Raw genomic sequence first — 15,096 nt, 5'->3', positions numbered from 1 at the left:
GAGGAGCTATCCTCTCCTGTGTTGTATATTTGAAGGACTATGCTATTCTGTGTTGGATACTTGAGAAGCTATCCTCTCCTGTGTTGGTTATTTGAAGGACTATTCTCTTCTGTGTCAGATATTTGAGGGACTATCCTGTCCTGTGTTAGATATTTGACGGGCTATCCTCTCCTGTGATGGATATTTGATGGGCAATACTCTCCTATGTTGGATATTTGAAGGACTATTCTCTCCTATGTCAGATGCTTGAGGGGCTATCCTCCCTTGTGTTGGATATTTGAAGGGCTATCCTCTCCTGTGTTGGACGTTTGAAAGAATATCCTCCCTTGTGTTGGATATTTGAGGGGCTAGCCTCCCCTGTGTTGGGTATTTGAAGGGGTATCCTCTTCTCTGTGTGATATTTGAAGGAATATCCTCACCTGTGTCAGATATTAAAGGGGCTATCCTTTCTTTTGTTGGACATTTGAAGGACTATCCTCTCCTGTGTAAGATATTTGAGTGGCTATCCTCTCCTGTGTTGGATATTTGAAGGACTATCCCCCCTGTGTTGGATATTTGAGGTGCTATGCTTTCCCATGTTGGATATTTGAAGGACTATCCTCTTCTGTGTCAGCTATTTGAGGGGCCTCCTCCTTTGTTTTGGATATTTGAAGGACTAATCTCTCCTGTGTCAAATATTTGAGGAGCTATCCTCTCTTGTGTTGAATATTTGAAGGACTATCCTCTTCTGTGTCAGAAATTTGAGGGACTATTCACCCCTTTGTAGGATATTTGAGGGTCTATCCTCTCCTGTTTTGGATATTGGAAGGACTATTCTCTTCTGTCAGATATTTGAGGGGCTACCCTCCCCTGTATTGGATATTTGAGGGGCTATCCTCTCCTGTGTCATATATTTGATGGGCAAACTTCTCCAGTGTTGGATTTTTGATGGGCATTCCTCTTCTGTGTTGGATATTTGAAGGGCTATCCTCTTCTGGGTTGGATATTTGAGGGGCTATCTTCTCCTGTGTTGGATATTTGAGGGGCTATCTTCTCCTGTGTTGGATATTTGTGGGGCTATCTTCTTCTGTATTGGATATTTGAAGGACGCTCCTCTCCTGTGACAGATATTTGAGGGGCTATCCTCCCCAGTGTCGAATATTTGAAGGACTATCCTCTCCTGTGTCAGATATTTGAGGTGCTATCCTCCCTTGTGTTGGATATTTGAAGGGCTATCCTCTCCTGTGTTGAATATTTGAGGGGCTATCCTCTCCTGTGTTTGATATTTGAGGGGATATCCTCTCCTGTGTTGGATATTTGAAGGACTATCCTCTCCCATGTCAGATATTTGAGGTGCTATCCTCCCTTGTGTTGGATATTTGAAGGTCTATCTTCTTCTGTGTCCGATATTTGAGGGGCTATCCTCCCCTGTGTTTGATATTTGAGGGGCTATCCTCTCCTGTGTTGGATATTTGAAGGACTATCCTCTTCTGTGTCAGATAGTTGAAGGGCTATCCTCCCCTGTGCTTGATATTTGAGGGGCTATCCTCTCCTGTGTTGCATATTTGAGGAACTATCCTTTCTTGTGTTGGATATTTGAGGGGCTATCCTCTCCTGTGTTGGATATTTGAAGGACTATCCTCTCCTGTGTTGGATATTTGAAGGACCATCCTCTCCTGTGTTGGATATTTGAGGGGCTATCCTCCCCAAGTGTTAGATATTTGATGGGCTAGCTTCTCCTGTGTTGGATATTAGAAGGACTATTCTATTCTGTGTCAGATATTTGAGGAGCTATCCTTCCCTGTGCTTGATATTTGAGGGGCTATCCTTTCCTGTGTTGGATATTTGAAGGACTATCTTCTTCTGTGATAGATATTTGAGGGGCTATCCTTTCCTGTGTTGGATATTTGAAGGACTATCCTCTTCTGTGATAGATATTTGAGGGGCTATCCTCCCCTGTGTTTGATATTTGAAGGGCTAGCCTCTTCTGTGTCAGATATTTGAGGGGCTTTCCTCCCCAGTGTTGGATATTTGAGGGGCTATCCTCTCCTGTGTTGCATATTGGAGGGGCTATCCTTCTTTGTGTTGGATATTTGAGGGGCTATCCTCCCCTTTGTTGGATATTTGAAGGACTATCCTCTCCTGTGTTGGATATTTAAGGGGCTATCCTCTCCTTTGTTGCATATTCAAGGGGCTAGCTTTCCTTGAGTTGGATATTTGAAGGACTATCCTCTCCTATGTTGGAAATTTGTGGGGCTATCATCCCCTGTGTTGGATATTTGAGAAGCTATCCTCTTCTGTGTTTGATATTTGAGGGGCTATCTTCCCCTGTGTTGTACATTTGAGGTGCTATCCTCTCCTGTGTTGGATATTTGAAGGACTATCCTCTTCTGTATCAGATATTTGAGGGGCTATCCTCCCCTGTGTTGGATATTTGAAGGACTATCCTCCCCTGTATACACTATTTGAGGTGCTATTCTCTCCTGTGTCAGATATTTTAAGGACTATCCCCTCCTGTGTCAGATATTTAAGGGACTATCCTCCCCTGTGTTGGATATTTGAGGGGCTATCCTCTCCTGTTTTGGATATTTGAAGGACTATGCTCTCCTGTGTTGGATATTAGAGGAGCTATCCTTTCCTGTGTTGGATATTTGAAGGACTATCCTCTTCTGTGTCAGACATTTGAGGGGTTTTTCTCCCCTGTGCTTGATATTTGAGGGGCTATTCTTTCCTGTGTTGGATATTTGAAGGACTATCCTCTTCTGTGATAGATATTTGAGGGGCTATCCTCTTCTGTATCAGATATTTGAGGGGCTATCCTCTCCTATGTTGGAGGATATTTGAAGGACTATCCTTCCCTGTGTTGCATATTTGAGGGGATATCCTCTTCTGTGTTTGATATTTGAAGGACTATTCTCTTCTGTGTTAGATATTTGAGGGGCTCTCATGTCCTTTGTTGCATATTTAAGGGTCTATCCTTCCTTTTGTTGGATATTTGAGGGGCTATCCTCTCTTTTGTTGGATATTTGAAGGACTATCCTCCCCAGTGTTGGATAATTGGCAGGCTATCCTCTCATGTGTTGGATATAAGAAGGGCTATTTTCTTCTGTGTCAGATATTTGATGGGCTATCCTGTTCTGTGTTAAATATTTAAGGGACTATCCTCTCCTGTGTTTGATATTTGAAGGACTATCCTCTCCTTTGTTGGACGTTTGAAGGACTATCCTCTCATGTGTTGGATATTTGAAGGACTATCCTCTTCTCCTCCTCCTTGTCTGTATTTTATGTGTTTGAGCTCTCCTGGGTCTGTGATTGGTTGTCTCCCTTTCTATCACTGTCTGGGTTCCTGTGTCGTCTCCATGGAGATCAGCCCCCAGCGCGGTCCAGTCCACACAACTCATCCCGCAGGGGGAGGTGTCTGCTGTTCCTCCCTCTATCCCCGGCATTAGTCTCGCCCAGCGTGGAACGCACGGATCACGTGACGCGGCAAAACCTCCCCTCCTCTCTCATCTGGTCAGGCCTGGCACTGTACGGTGACGACATCGGAGCGGAGGAGAGAGCCGACCCCGGGGAGACATGCTGCTGCTGCCGCCGGCCGCCGGACTCCTTCTGCTGCGGCTGTTCCTGCTGGTGGCGGGGAAGGAGTGTGACAAGCAGTGTGTGAACGGAGTGTGCCAGCCGAGCACCGGGCAGTGTGTGTGTGAGCCGGGCTGGACCGGAGAGCACTGCCAGCATTGCGGGGGCCGCTTCATGTGAGTCCGGAGCCCCTATACGTGTCTATGTCTGTCTACTCCCCACCCCCCCCCCCCAATTCTGTATCTACAACCCCCCCATATCTGTATATTCACACACCCCCCCTCTGTATATCCACACTCCCACCCCCCCCACTTCTGTATATACACCCCCCCCCATATCTGTATATTCACACCCCCCCCCCTGTATATACACACTCCCACCCCCACTGCTGTATATACACCCCCCCCCATATCTGTATATTCACACTCCCACCCCCACTGCTGTATATACACCCCCCCCCCATATCTGTATATCCACCCCCACTTCTGTATATCCACACCCCCCCCCCACTTCTGTATATCCACACTCCCCCCATATCTGTATATTCACACCCCCCCTCTGTATATACACACTCCCACCCCCACTGCTGTATATACACCCCCCCCCCCATATCTGTATATCCACCCCCACTTCTGTATATCCACACCCCCCCCCCCACTTCTGTATATCCACACTCCCCCCATATCTGTATATCCACCCCCACTTCTGTATATCCACACTCCCACCCCCACTGCTGTATATACACCCCCCCCCCATATCTGTATATCCACACTCCCCCCACTTCTGTATATCCACACTCCCCCCACTTCTGTATATCCACACCCCCCCCACTTCTGTATATCCACACTCCCCCCCCCCCCCCCACTTCTGTATATCCACACTCCCCCCCCCCCCACTTCTGTATATCCACACTCCCCCCCCCCCCACTTCTGTATATCCACACTCCCCCCCCCCCACTTCTGTATATCCACACTCCCCCCCCCCCCACTTCTGTATATCCACACTCCCCCCCCCCCCACTTCTGTATATCCACACTCCCCCCCCCCCCCCACTTCTGTATATCCACACTCCCCCCCCACTTCTGTATATCCACACCCCCCCCACTTCTGTATATCCACACTCCCCCCCCCCCCCCACTTCTGTATATCCACACTCCCCCCCCCCCCCACTTCTGTATATCCACACTCCCCCCCCCCCCCACTTCTGTATATCCACACTCCCCCCCCCCCCACTTCTGTATATCCACACTCCCCCCCCCCCCACTTCTGTATATCCACACTCCCCCCCCCCACTTCTGTATATCCACACTCCCCCCCCACTTCTGTATATCCACACTCCCCCCCATATCTGTATATACACCTCCACTTCTGTATATCCCACCCCCCCCCCCCATTTCTGTATATCCACACTCCCCCCCCCCCCCCCATTTCTGTATATCCACACTCCCCCCCCCCCCACTTCTGTATATCCACACTCCCCCCCCCCCCCCCCACTTCTGTATATCCCACTCCCCCCCCCCCCATTTCTGTATATCCACACTCCCCCCCCCCCATTTCTGTATATCCACACCCCCCCCCCCACTTCTGTATATCCACACTCCCCCCATATCTGTATATACACCCCCACTTCTGTATATCCACACTCCCCCCATATCTGTATATACACCCCCTACTTCTGTATATCCACACTCTCCCCCCCCCCCACTTCTGTATATCCACACTCCCCCCATATCTGTATATACACTCCCCACTTCTGTATATCCACACTCCCCCCCCCATATCTGTATATACACCCCCCATATCTGTATATCCACACTCCCCCCATATCTGTATATACACCCCCACTTCTGTATATCCACACTCCCCCCATATCTGTATATACACTCCCCACTTCTGTATATCCACACTCCCCCCCCATATCTGTATATACACCCCCACTTCTGTATATCCACACTCCCCCCATATCTGTATATCCACACTCCCCCCATATCTGTATATACACCCCCACTTCTGTATATCCACACTCCCCCCATATCTGTATATCCACACTCCCCCCCCATATCTGTATATACACCCCCCATATCTGTATATCCACACTCCCCCCATATCTGTATATACACCCCCTACTTCTGTATATCCCCACTCCCCCCCCCCCCACTTCTGTATATCCACACTCCCCCCATATCTGTATATACACACCCCCCCCCCACTTCTGTATATCCACACTCCCCCCATATCTGTATATACACCCCCACTTCTGTATATCCACACTCCCCCCCATATCTGTATATACACCCCCACTTCTGTATATCCACACTCCCCCCCCCCATTTCTGTATATCCACACTCCCCCCCCCCCCCCATATCTGTATATACACCCCCACTTCTGTATATCCACACTCCCCCCATATCTGTATATCCACACTCCCCCCATATCTGTATATCCACACTCCCCCCCCACTTCTGTATATCCACACCCCCCCCCACTTCTGTATATCCACACCCCCCCCACTTCTGTATATCCACACTCCCCCCCCATATCTGTATATACACCCCCTACTTCTGTATATCCACACTCCCCCCCCCCCCCCACTTCTGTATATCCACACTCCCCCCCCATATCTGTATATACACCCCCACTTCTGTATATCCACACTCCCCCCATATCTGTATATACACCCCCACTTCTGTATATCCACACTCCCCCCATATCTGTATATACACCCCCACTTCTGTATATCCACACTCCCCCCCCCCACTTCTGTATAACCACACTCCCCCCCCCCCCCCACTTCTGTATATCCACACTCCCCCCCCCCCCCCCCACTTCTGTATATCCACACTCCCCCCCACCTTTGTATATATACACTCCCCCCATATCTGTATATACACCCCCACCTCTGTATATCCACACTCCCCCCCCCCCCCCACTTCTGTATATCCACACTCCCCCCCCCCCCCACTTCTGTATATCCACACTCCCCCCCCACTTCTGTATATCCACACTCCCCCCCCCCCCACTTCTGTATATCCACACTCCCCCCCCCCCCCCCATATCTGTATATACACCCCCACTTCTGTATATCCACACTCCCCCCCCCCCCACTTCTGTATATCCACACCCCCCCCCACTTCTGTATATCCACACCCCCCCCCCACTTCTGTATATCCACACTCCCCCCATATCTGTATATACACCCCCTACTTCTGTATATCCACACTCCCCCCCCCCCCCCACTTCTGTATATCCACACTCCCCCCCCATATCTGTATATACACCCCCACTTCTGTATATCCACACTCCCCCCCCCCCCCCACTTCTGTATATCCACACTCCCCCCCCCCCCCCCCACTTCTGTATATCCACACTCCCCCCCCATATCTGTATATACACCCCCACTTCTGTATATCCACACTCCCCCCCCCCCCCTACTTCTGTATATCCACACTCCCCCCCCCCCCCCCCACTTCTGTATATCCACACCCCCCCCCCCACACTTCTGTATATCCACACTCCCCCCCCATATCTGTATATACACCCCCACTTCTGTATATCCACACTCCCCCCACCTTTGTATATATACACTTCCCCCATATCTGATTATATACCCTCCACTTCTGTATATCCACACTCCCCCCATATCTGTATATCCACACGCCCCCCATATCTGTATATACACCCCCACTTCTGTATATCCACACTCCCCCCCCCCCCCCACCTACTTCTGTATATCCACACTCCCCCTACTTCTGTATATCCACACTCCCCCCCCCCCCACTTCTGTATATCCATATACACACCCACTTCTGTATATCCACACTCCCCCCATATCTGTATATACACCCCCACTTCTGTATATCCACACTCCCCCCCCCCCCCCACTTCTGTATATCCACACTCCCCCCCCCCCCCCCCCACTTCTGTATATCCACACTCCCCCCCCCCCCCACTTCTGTATATCCACACTCCCCCCCACCTTTGTATATATACACTCCCCCCATATCTGTATATACACCCCCACCTCTGTATATCCACACTCCCCCCCCCCCCCCCCACTTCTGTATATCCACACTCCCCCCCCCCCCCCACTTCTGTATATCCACACTCCCCCCCCACTTCTGTATATCCACACTCCCCCCCCCCCCCACTTCTGTATATCCACACTCCCCCCCCCCCCCATATCTGTATATACACCCCCACTTCTGTATATCCACACTCCCCCCATATCTGTATATCCACACTCCCCCCCCCCCCCACTTCTGTATATCCACACCCCCCCCCCACTTCTGTATATCCACACCCCCCCCCACTTCTGTATATCCACACTCCCCCCATATCTGTATATACACCCCCTACTTCTGTATATCCACACTCCCCCCCCCCCCCACTTCTGTATATCCACACTCCCCCCCCATATCTGTATATACACCCCCACTTCTGTATATCCACACTCCCCCCCCCCCCCACTTCTGTATATCCACACTCCCCCCCCCCCCCCACACTTCTGTATATCCACACTCCCCCCCCATATCTGTATATACACCCCCACTTCTGTATATCCACACTCCCCCCCCCCCCCCTACTTCTGTATATCCACACTCCCCCCCCCCCCCCCCACTTCTGTATATCCACACCCCCCCCCCCACACTTCTGTATATCCACACTCCCCCCCCATATCTGTATATACACCCCCACTTCTGTATATCCACACTCCCCCCACCTTTGTATATATACACTTCCCCCATATCTGATTATATACCCTCCACTTCTGTATATCCACACTCCCCCCATATCTGTATATCCACACGCCCCCCATATCTGTATATACACCCCCACTTCTGTATATCCACACTCCCCCCATATCTGTATATCCACACGCCCCCCATATCTGTATATACACCCCCACTTCTGTATATCCACACTCCCCCCCCCCCACCTACTTCTGTATATCCACACTCCCCCTACTTCTGTATATCCACACTCCCCCCCCCCCCCCCCCCACTTCTGTATATCCATATACACACCCACTTCTGTATATCCATATACACCCCCACTTCTGTATATCCACACTCCCCCCCCCCCCCCCCACTTCTGTATATCCACACTCCCCCCCCCCCCCACTTCTGTATATCCACACCACCCCCATAGCTGTATATACACCCTACACCCCCCACATCTGTATATACACCCTACACCCCCCACATCTGTATATATGCTCCCCATTACTGTATATACACCCCACCCCCCACTTCTGTATATACAACCCACCCACAACTCAAATCTGGATATCCCCCCCCCTCACTTCTGTATATACACCCCTCATATCTGTATGTACACCCCACCCCCCACTGCTGTATTTTCACCCTTCTCATATCTGTATATACCCCCCATATCTGTATATACAGTATCTCACAAAAGTGAGTACACCCCTCACATTTCTGTACATATTTATATATTTTCATGTGACAACACTGAAGAAATGACACTTTGCTACAATGTAAAGTAGTGAGTGTACAGATTGTATTGCAGTGTAAATTTGCTGTCCCCTCAAAATAACTCAACACACAGCCATTAATGTCTAAACTGCTGGCAACAAAAGTGAGTACACCCCTAAGTGAAAATGTTCAAATTGGGCCCAATTAGCCATTTTTCCTCCCCAGTGTCATGTGACTCGTTAGTGTTACAAGGTCTCAGGTGTGAATGGGGAGCAGGTGTGATAAATTTGGTGTTATCGCTCTCACTCTCTCATACTGGTCACTGGAAGTTCAACATGGCCCCTCATGGCAAAGAACTCTCTGAGGATCTGAAAAAAAGAATTATTGCTCTATATAAAGATGGCCTAGGCTATAAGAAGATTGCCAAGACCCTGAAACTGAGCTGCAGCGTGGTGGCCAAGACCATACAGCAGTTTAACAGGACAGGGTCCACTCAGAACAGGCCTCGCAAGCAGACTAAGGACATGAATTACTGGAACCATGTCCTGTGGTCTGATGAGACCAAGATAAATGTATTTGGTTCAGATGGTGTCAAGTGTGTGTAGCGGCAACCAGGTGAGGAGTACAAAGACAAGTGTGTCTTGCCTACAGTCAAGCATGGTGGTGGGAGTGTCATAGTCTGGGGCTGCATGAGTGCTGCCGGCACTGGGGAGCTACAGTTCATTGAGGGAACCATGAATGCCAACATGTACTGTGATATACTGAAGCAGAGCATGATCCCCTACCTTCGGAGACTGGGCCACAGGGCAATATTCCAATATAACAACCCGAAACACACCTCCAAGATGACCACTGCCTTGCTGAAGAAGCTGAAGGTAAAGGTGATGGACTGGCCAAGCATGTCTCCAGACCTAAACCCTATTGACCATCTGTGGGGCATCCTCAAACAGAAGGTGGAGGAGCGCAAGGTCTCTAACATCCACCAGCTCTGTGATGTCATCATGGAGGAGTGGAAGAGGACTCCAGTGGCAACCTGTGAATCTCTGGTGAACTCCATACCCAAGAGGGTTAAGGCAGTACTGGAAAATAATGGTGGCCACACAAAATATTGACGCTTTGGGCCCAATTTGGAGATTTTCACTTAGGGGTGTACTCACTTTTGTTGCCAGCAGTTTAGACATTAATGGCTGTGTGTTGAGTTATTTTGAGGGGACAGCAAATTTACACTGTTATACAAGCTGTACACTCACTACTTTACATTGTAGCAAAGTGTAATTTCTTCAGTGTTGTCACATGAAAAGATAGAATAAAATGTGAGGGGTGTACTTATTTTTGTGATATACCGTAGACCCCCCATATCTGTATTTACACTCCACACCCCTCACCCCACAATTCTGTATATACACCCCATCTTTCATATATCTGTATGTACACCCCTCACATCTGTTTGTATACCCCCCCAACATCTGTATATATACCCCCTAATATGTGTATATACGCCCCCACATCTGTAAATACTCCATCATATCTGTGTGTGTATGTATGTGTGTGTGTGTGTGTGTGTATATGTGTGTGTATATATATATATATATAATCTCTTATATCTGTATATACACTTTCATATATAATTGCATACAGACATCATCTCTCCCTGTAGCCCATATATGTGTATATACACCTCTCACTGTACCCTATGTATGTTTATATACACACCCAGCCCTCCCTGCACCCAATATATGTGTTTATATACCCCTTGCTTACTCCTGTACCCCATATATGTGTATACACCCCCCTTACCTCTACCTGTACCCGATATGTGTATACACCCCCCCTTCACCTCTACCTGTACCTGATATGTGTATACACCCCCCCTTCACCTCTACCTGTACCTGATATGTGTATACACCCCCCCTTCACCTCTACCTGTACCTGATATGTGTATACACCCCCCCCTTCACCTCTACCTGTACCTGATATGTGTATACACCCCCCCCTTCACCTCTACCTGTACCTGATATGTGTATACACCCCCCCCTTCACCTCTACCTGTACCTGATATGTGTATACACCCCCCCTCCTTCACCTCTACCTGTACCTGATATGTGTATACACCCCCCCCTTCACCTCTACCTGTACCTGATATGTGTATACACCCCCCCCACCCCCACCATATTCACCTCTACCTGTACTCAGTATATGTGTATACACCCCCCCCCCCCCCCTTCACCTCTACCTGTACCCAATATGTGTATACACCCCCCCACCCCCACCATATTCACCTCTACCTGTACTCAGTATGTGTATACACCCCCCTTCACCTCTACCTGTACCCAATATGTGTATACACCCCCCCCCCCCCCCACCATATTCACCTCTACCTGTACTCAGTATATGTGTATACACCCCTTCTCACCTCTGCCTGTACTCAATATATGTGTATACACCCCCCTCAGCTCTACCTGTACCCAATATATGTATATACACCCCACTCACCTCTACCTGCCCCCTGTATATGTGTATATACCCCCCCCCACTATTCCCTGTACCCAATATATGTATATAAACCCCCCTCACCTCTACTAAATATATGTGTATACACCCCCCTCACCTCTACCTGTACCCAATATATCTGTATACACCCTCCTTACCTCTAACTGCCCCCTGTATATGTGTATAAACCCCCCCCCCACTATACCCTGTACCGAATATGTGTGTTTATACCCCTCACCTCTACCTGCCCCCTGTATATGTGTATATACCCCCCCCCCTCCACACTATTCCCTGTACCCAATATTTGTGTATATACCCCTCCTCTACCTGCCCCCTGTATATGTCCATATATACGCCTCATGTCTTCCTTTACCCCATATATGCACAGTATGGAAAGCATGTGTTATATTGTGTAGGACGTTGTTGTAGTATGTGTTTATGTATATAGTATTTTCTGTGTACAGAGAAGATGGGAGTCCTCTATATATCACCTATTTGTATAGAAGAATAAAAGTGAGACTCTGGTGTGTAGAAGAAGCTGAGTATAGACAATGTGATCACACCGCCGTACAGCTCTTCTTATGGTGTGTGAATAGTATTCATGTTTTCATTTGGAAGATCTTACCACTTCTCCTTTTTTTTTTTTTTTTTTTTTTTTCTTTTAGCTTTTAGCTAAAAAGCGTCACTTTTCCACATTCCAGCCTTTCACATTGCTTCCTTCTATAATCTGCTATAAAATAAATGACAGCTGGAACCTGCTGGAGTCCATAGACAGCAGACACTTCCCTTTCCCCGTCTCTCTATTGAGTGCTTCCTTTTCTGACAACTCTAATGTTTGGTAGCGGTTACATTCTCTATCTGATAACAATATTTATATGCATTTCATTGCTGGCCACATTATTTTCCCCCAGTGATGGCGAGGTGTCCTTGTGTAATCGGATTATTTATCACTGTTCTGCGATTAATCAGATGGTGGTTGGTATTGGACACTGCTTGTCTTTGTGGCTTGTCTTCTGTGTGGCTACATTGTTTACCATCTATGCTGTTTGTATGCATTGTAAGTTTTCTATTTCTTTAACAATTGTTGCTTCTATGATGCAGGTTGTGCTTTCCCAGTACTAGTACATGTTCCTGGTGGATGAAGTTTTATGATTATGGCTCCATTCACACCTGAGCATATCGTTTTTAGCCGTTTTTCTTGGGGCTTTTTTTCAGGCGTTGTTTTGGGCATTTTTTTTTCAGGCGTTGTTTTGGGCATTTTTTTTTCAGGCGTTGTTTTGGGCTTTTTTTTCAGGTGTTGTTTTGGGCTTTTTTTTCAGGCGTTGTTTTGGGCTTTTTTTTCAGGCGTTGTTTTGGGCTTTTTTTTCAGGCGTTGTTTTGGGCTTTTTTTTTCAGGCGTTGTTTTGGGCTTTTTTTTCAGGCGTTGTTTTGGGCTTTTTTTTTTTTTTTTTTTCAGGCGTTTGTTTTGGGCTTTTTTTTCAGGCGTCGTTTTGCAGGTGTTTGGAGAAAGGCATTGACATTCAACAAAAATGCTTGCCATCAGCTTAAAGAGAAGCTCATGTACTTTTTTTGAGCTTCAGGCGTTTTTTTCTTCTGGAGACAAAACGCTCATATGTGAACAGGGGCCATTGAAATGAATGGGATTTTGCTTGTTGGGCGTTTTGAGACTTCAGAGATGAGCGTTTTATGAGCTGAAATACGCTCAGGTGTGAACAGGGCCTTAGGCAGGGGCGTAACTACAGGGGTTGCAATTGCAACTGGGCCTCATGCTCCAGGGGGTCTGTGCGGCTCCCCTGTACACCTGTAAATGAAAAAACAATCAGCGCAGACAGGTAAGTGTAGCTAAACTAGATGGAGATGCCAGCTGAACACCGACCCAGGACACACAGCAAAAAATCCCAGAGAGATATAACAGACAAAATGATGCAGCGCAAATCCTGTAAATAATGGCATAAGAAATAAAGAGTCCCAAAAAGATGAAAGAGACAGTTCCTTAGGTCCAATCTGTGTTGAAAGAGGATATAGGAGACAACGATTCCACACAGTGATCTCCCTCCACCATAAAGCACACTGATGCCCTCACCTCATGATTCGACCACTGTGTTACCAGAGGTCAAAAATCGCAGTGTCAATCCACATCAATAAGCAGGCTTCAGGTACATTCGTATACACTCCTTGATAACTAAGGACCAGATAGGACTCACAGATCGGATTCCCCAAATGCAGACATTCCGAGGTATAAATGAAAGAAGAAAACCTCTAAGTGCAGACTGCCAGTACTAAACTTCCTTTAATAAATATAATAAGCACTTACATGGTAAACGATAAACACAGGCACATCAGTACAGGTGCACATCGATAAGACTTCAGCGTCGTGGGCTGTGCATGCCGGCAGCCAGCCACACACGCTCGGAAGTCGGAACAGCAGCAGCAGCGGGTGACGTCAGACGGATGCGGCTCAACCTCCCGTACGTACGTTACGTCCACCGGGACTTCGTCAGCGGGGGTGGAGCCTATCAGTCACCAACATGATTATATAACCTGACGCTGCTCACATGATCTTGAGGACGTACTTGACAAAACACTGAGGACATCTAGTGGTCAATGTCAAGTATTACATCCTTCAAGTAAAAGAACCCACAAGGTCTCTTGTAAATACTAATGTCTCATGGTCAATTTGTAAAAAACTTTTTTCCATATCCCAGACACCCTGGATTTTTTTCCATCCCCTGTACACCTGGATAGGAGGGGTGGCGGGGTAGCATGTAGAGAAATCACTGTCCTCCTTTTTCCTCCTGTAGCTGCAGGAGGAAAATGGAGGAGATTGGTTCCTCTGTATGCTGCCCCCGCCACTCCTCCTATCCAGTTCACTTGTGCTGTCTCTGGGCCCCTGTGTGCTCCCCTGGGGAAGAGCCCCAGGCTTGAAGGGAAGAGCCCTGGCCATGGGGTCCGGGGGGCCCTTCATGGTTTCTTGCACCGGGGCCCTGAAGGTTCTAGTTACACCTCTGGCCGTAGGCCTGAGCTGAGATGTCTGCTTCTAATGTGATTTCTAGATGTAGAAGTTTGTTGTGCTTTTCCTGGCAAAGCACTATTTATCCTTCTCACACTTTTTTTTTTTTGCTCTTTATAACCTAAATAAATTGCTGCTCCTTCTCTGTGTGGGGGCACTGTGGCAGCCCTGCTAGCTGGGAAGACTTGCCTATACTTGGCATTGATTTCCCAGGCATGGTGTTGACATCAGAGGCACTACCGAAATAAGCAATGTATGGTGGGGACGTGGAATCTTACATTGTACATACTAATTTAAAAGGGAAATTATGTGTTTATTGTGGGCACACATGTCATGTCATTTATTTTTCTAAAGTTTATTTAAAGGAAAGTTTGCTGTGACTGGCACATTCCTGTAACGCAGTAAGTGAGTTTTTTTCTAATAACACCCTCAGGTCATTCATAATGTGTGCCTAGGAATGAACTAGAAATGTTTTGCTTTTGCTTTCACTAGGACCCATTTAAAATGGGCTACTTTTTGTTCCCTTTGTGCAGATGGCCAAAAAAACAATAGCTGGCTAGCATGGCTTCACCTACAGCAGCCATGTTCACTTAAGGCAAGCTGGTCT

At 47.9% G+C, this 15,096-nt stretch overlaps 1 protein-coding gene across 1 annotated transcript in view; it reads left to right on the top strand.

Moving 5' to 3' along the window:
• The first annotated feature begins 3,480 nt into the window (after positions 1 to 3,480).
• The window catches only part of ATRN (attractin), a 444,499-nt gene continuing 432,883 nt past the window's right edge, over positions 3,481 to 15,096 (top strand). The window contains exon 1 of the mRNA XM_082258667.1: positions 3,481 to 3,731. Within this exon, the coding sequence (XP_082114793.1) occupies positions 3,556 to 3,731 (176 nt within the window). The 5' untranslated portion in view covers positions 3,481 to 3,555. The remainder of the gene's footprint in view (positions 3,732 to 15,096) is intronic.

This window comes from Pelophylax lessonae (assembly GCF_965119305.1).
Source record: "Pelophylax lessonae genome assembly, chromosome: 1".
In the NCBI taxonomy this organism is placed as follows: domain Eukaryota; kingdom Metazoa; phylum Chordata; class Amphibia; order Anura; family Ranidae; genus Pelophylax; species Pelophylax lessonae.
The sequence above is the reverse complement of the archived record's forward strand: the minus strand, read 5'-3'. Positions and strand labels throughout refer to the sequence as shown.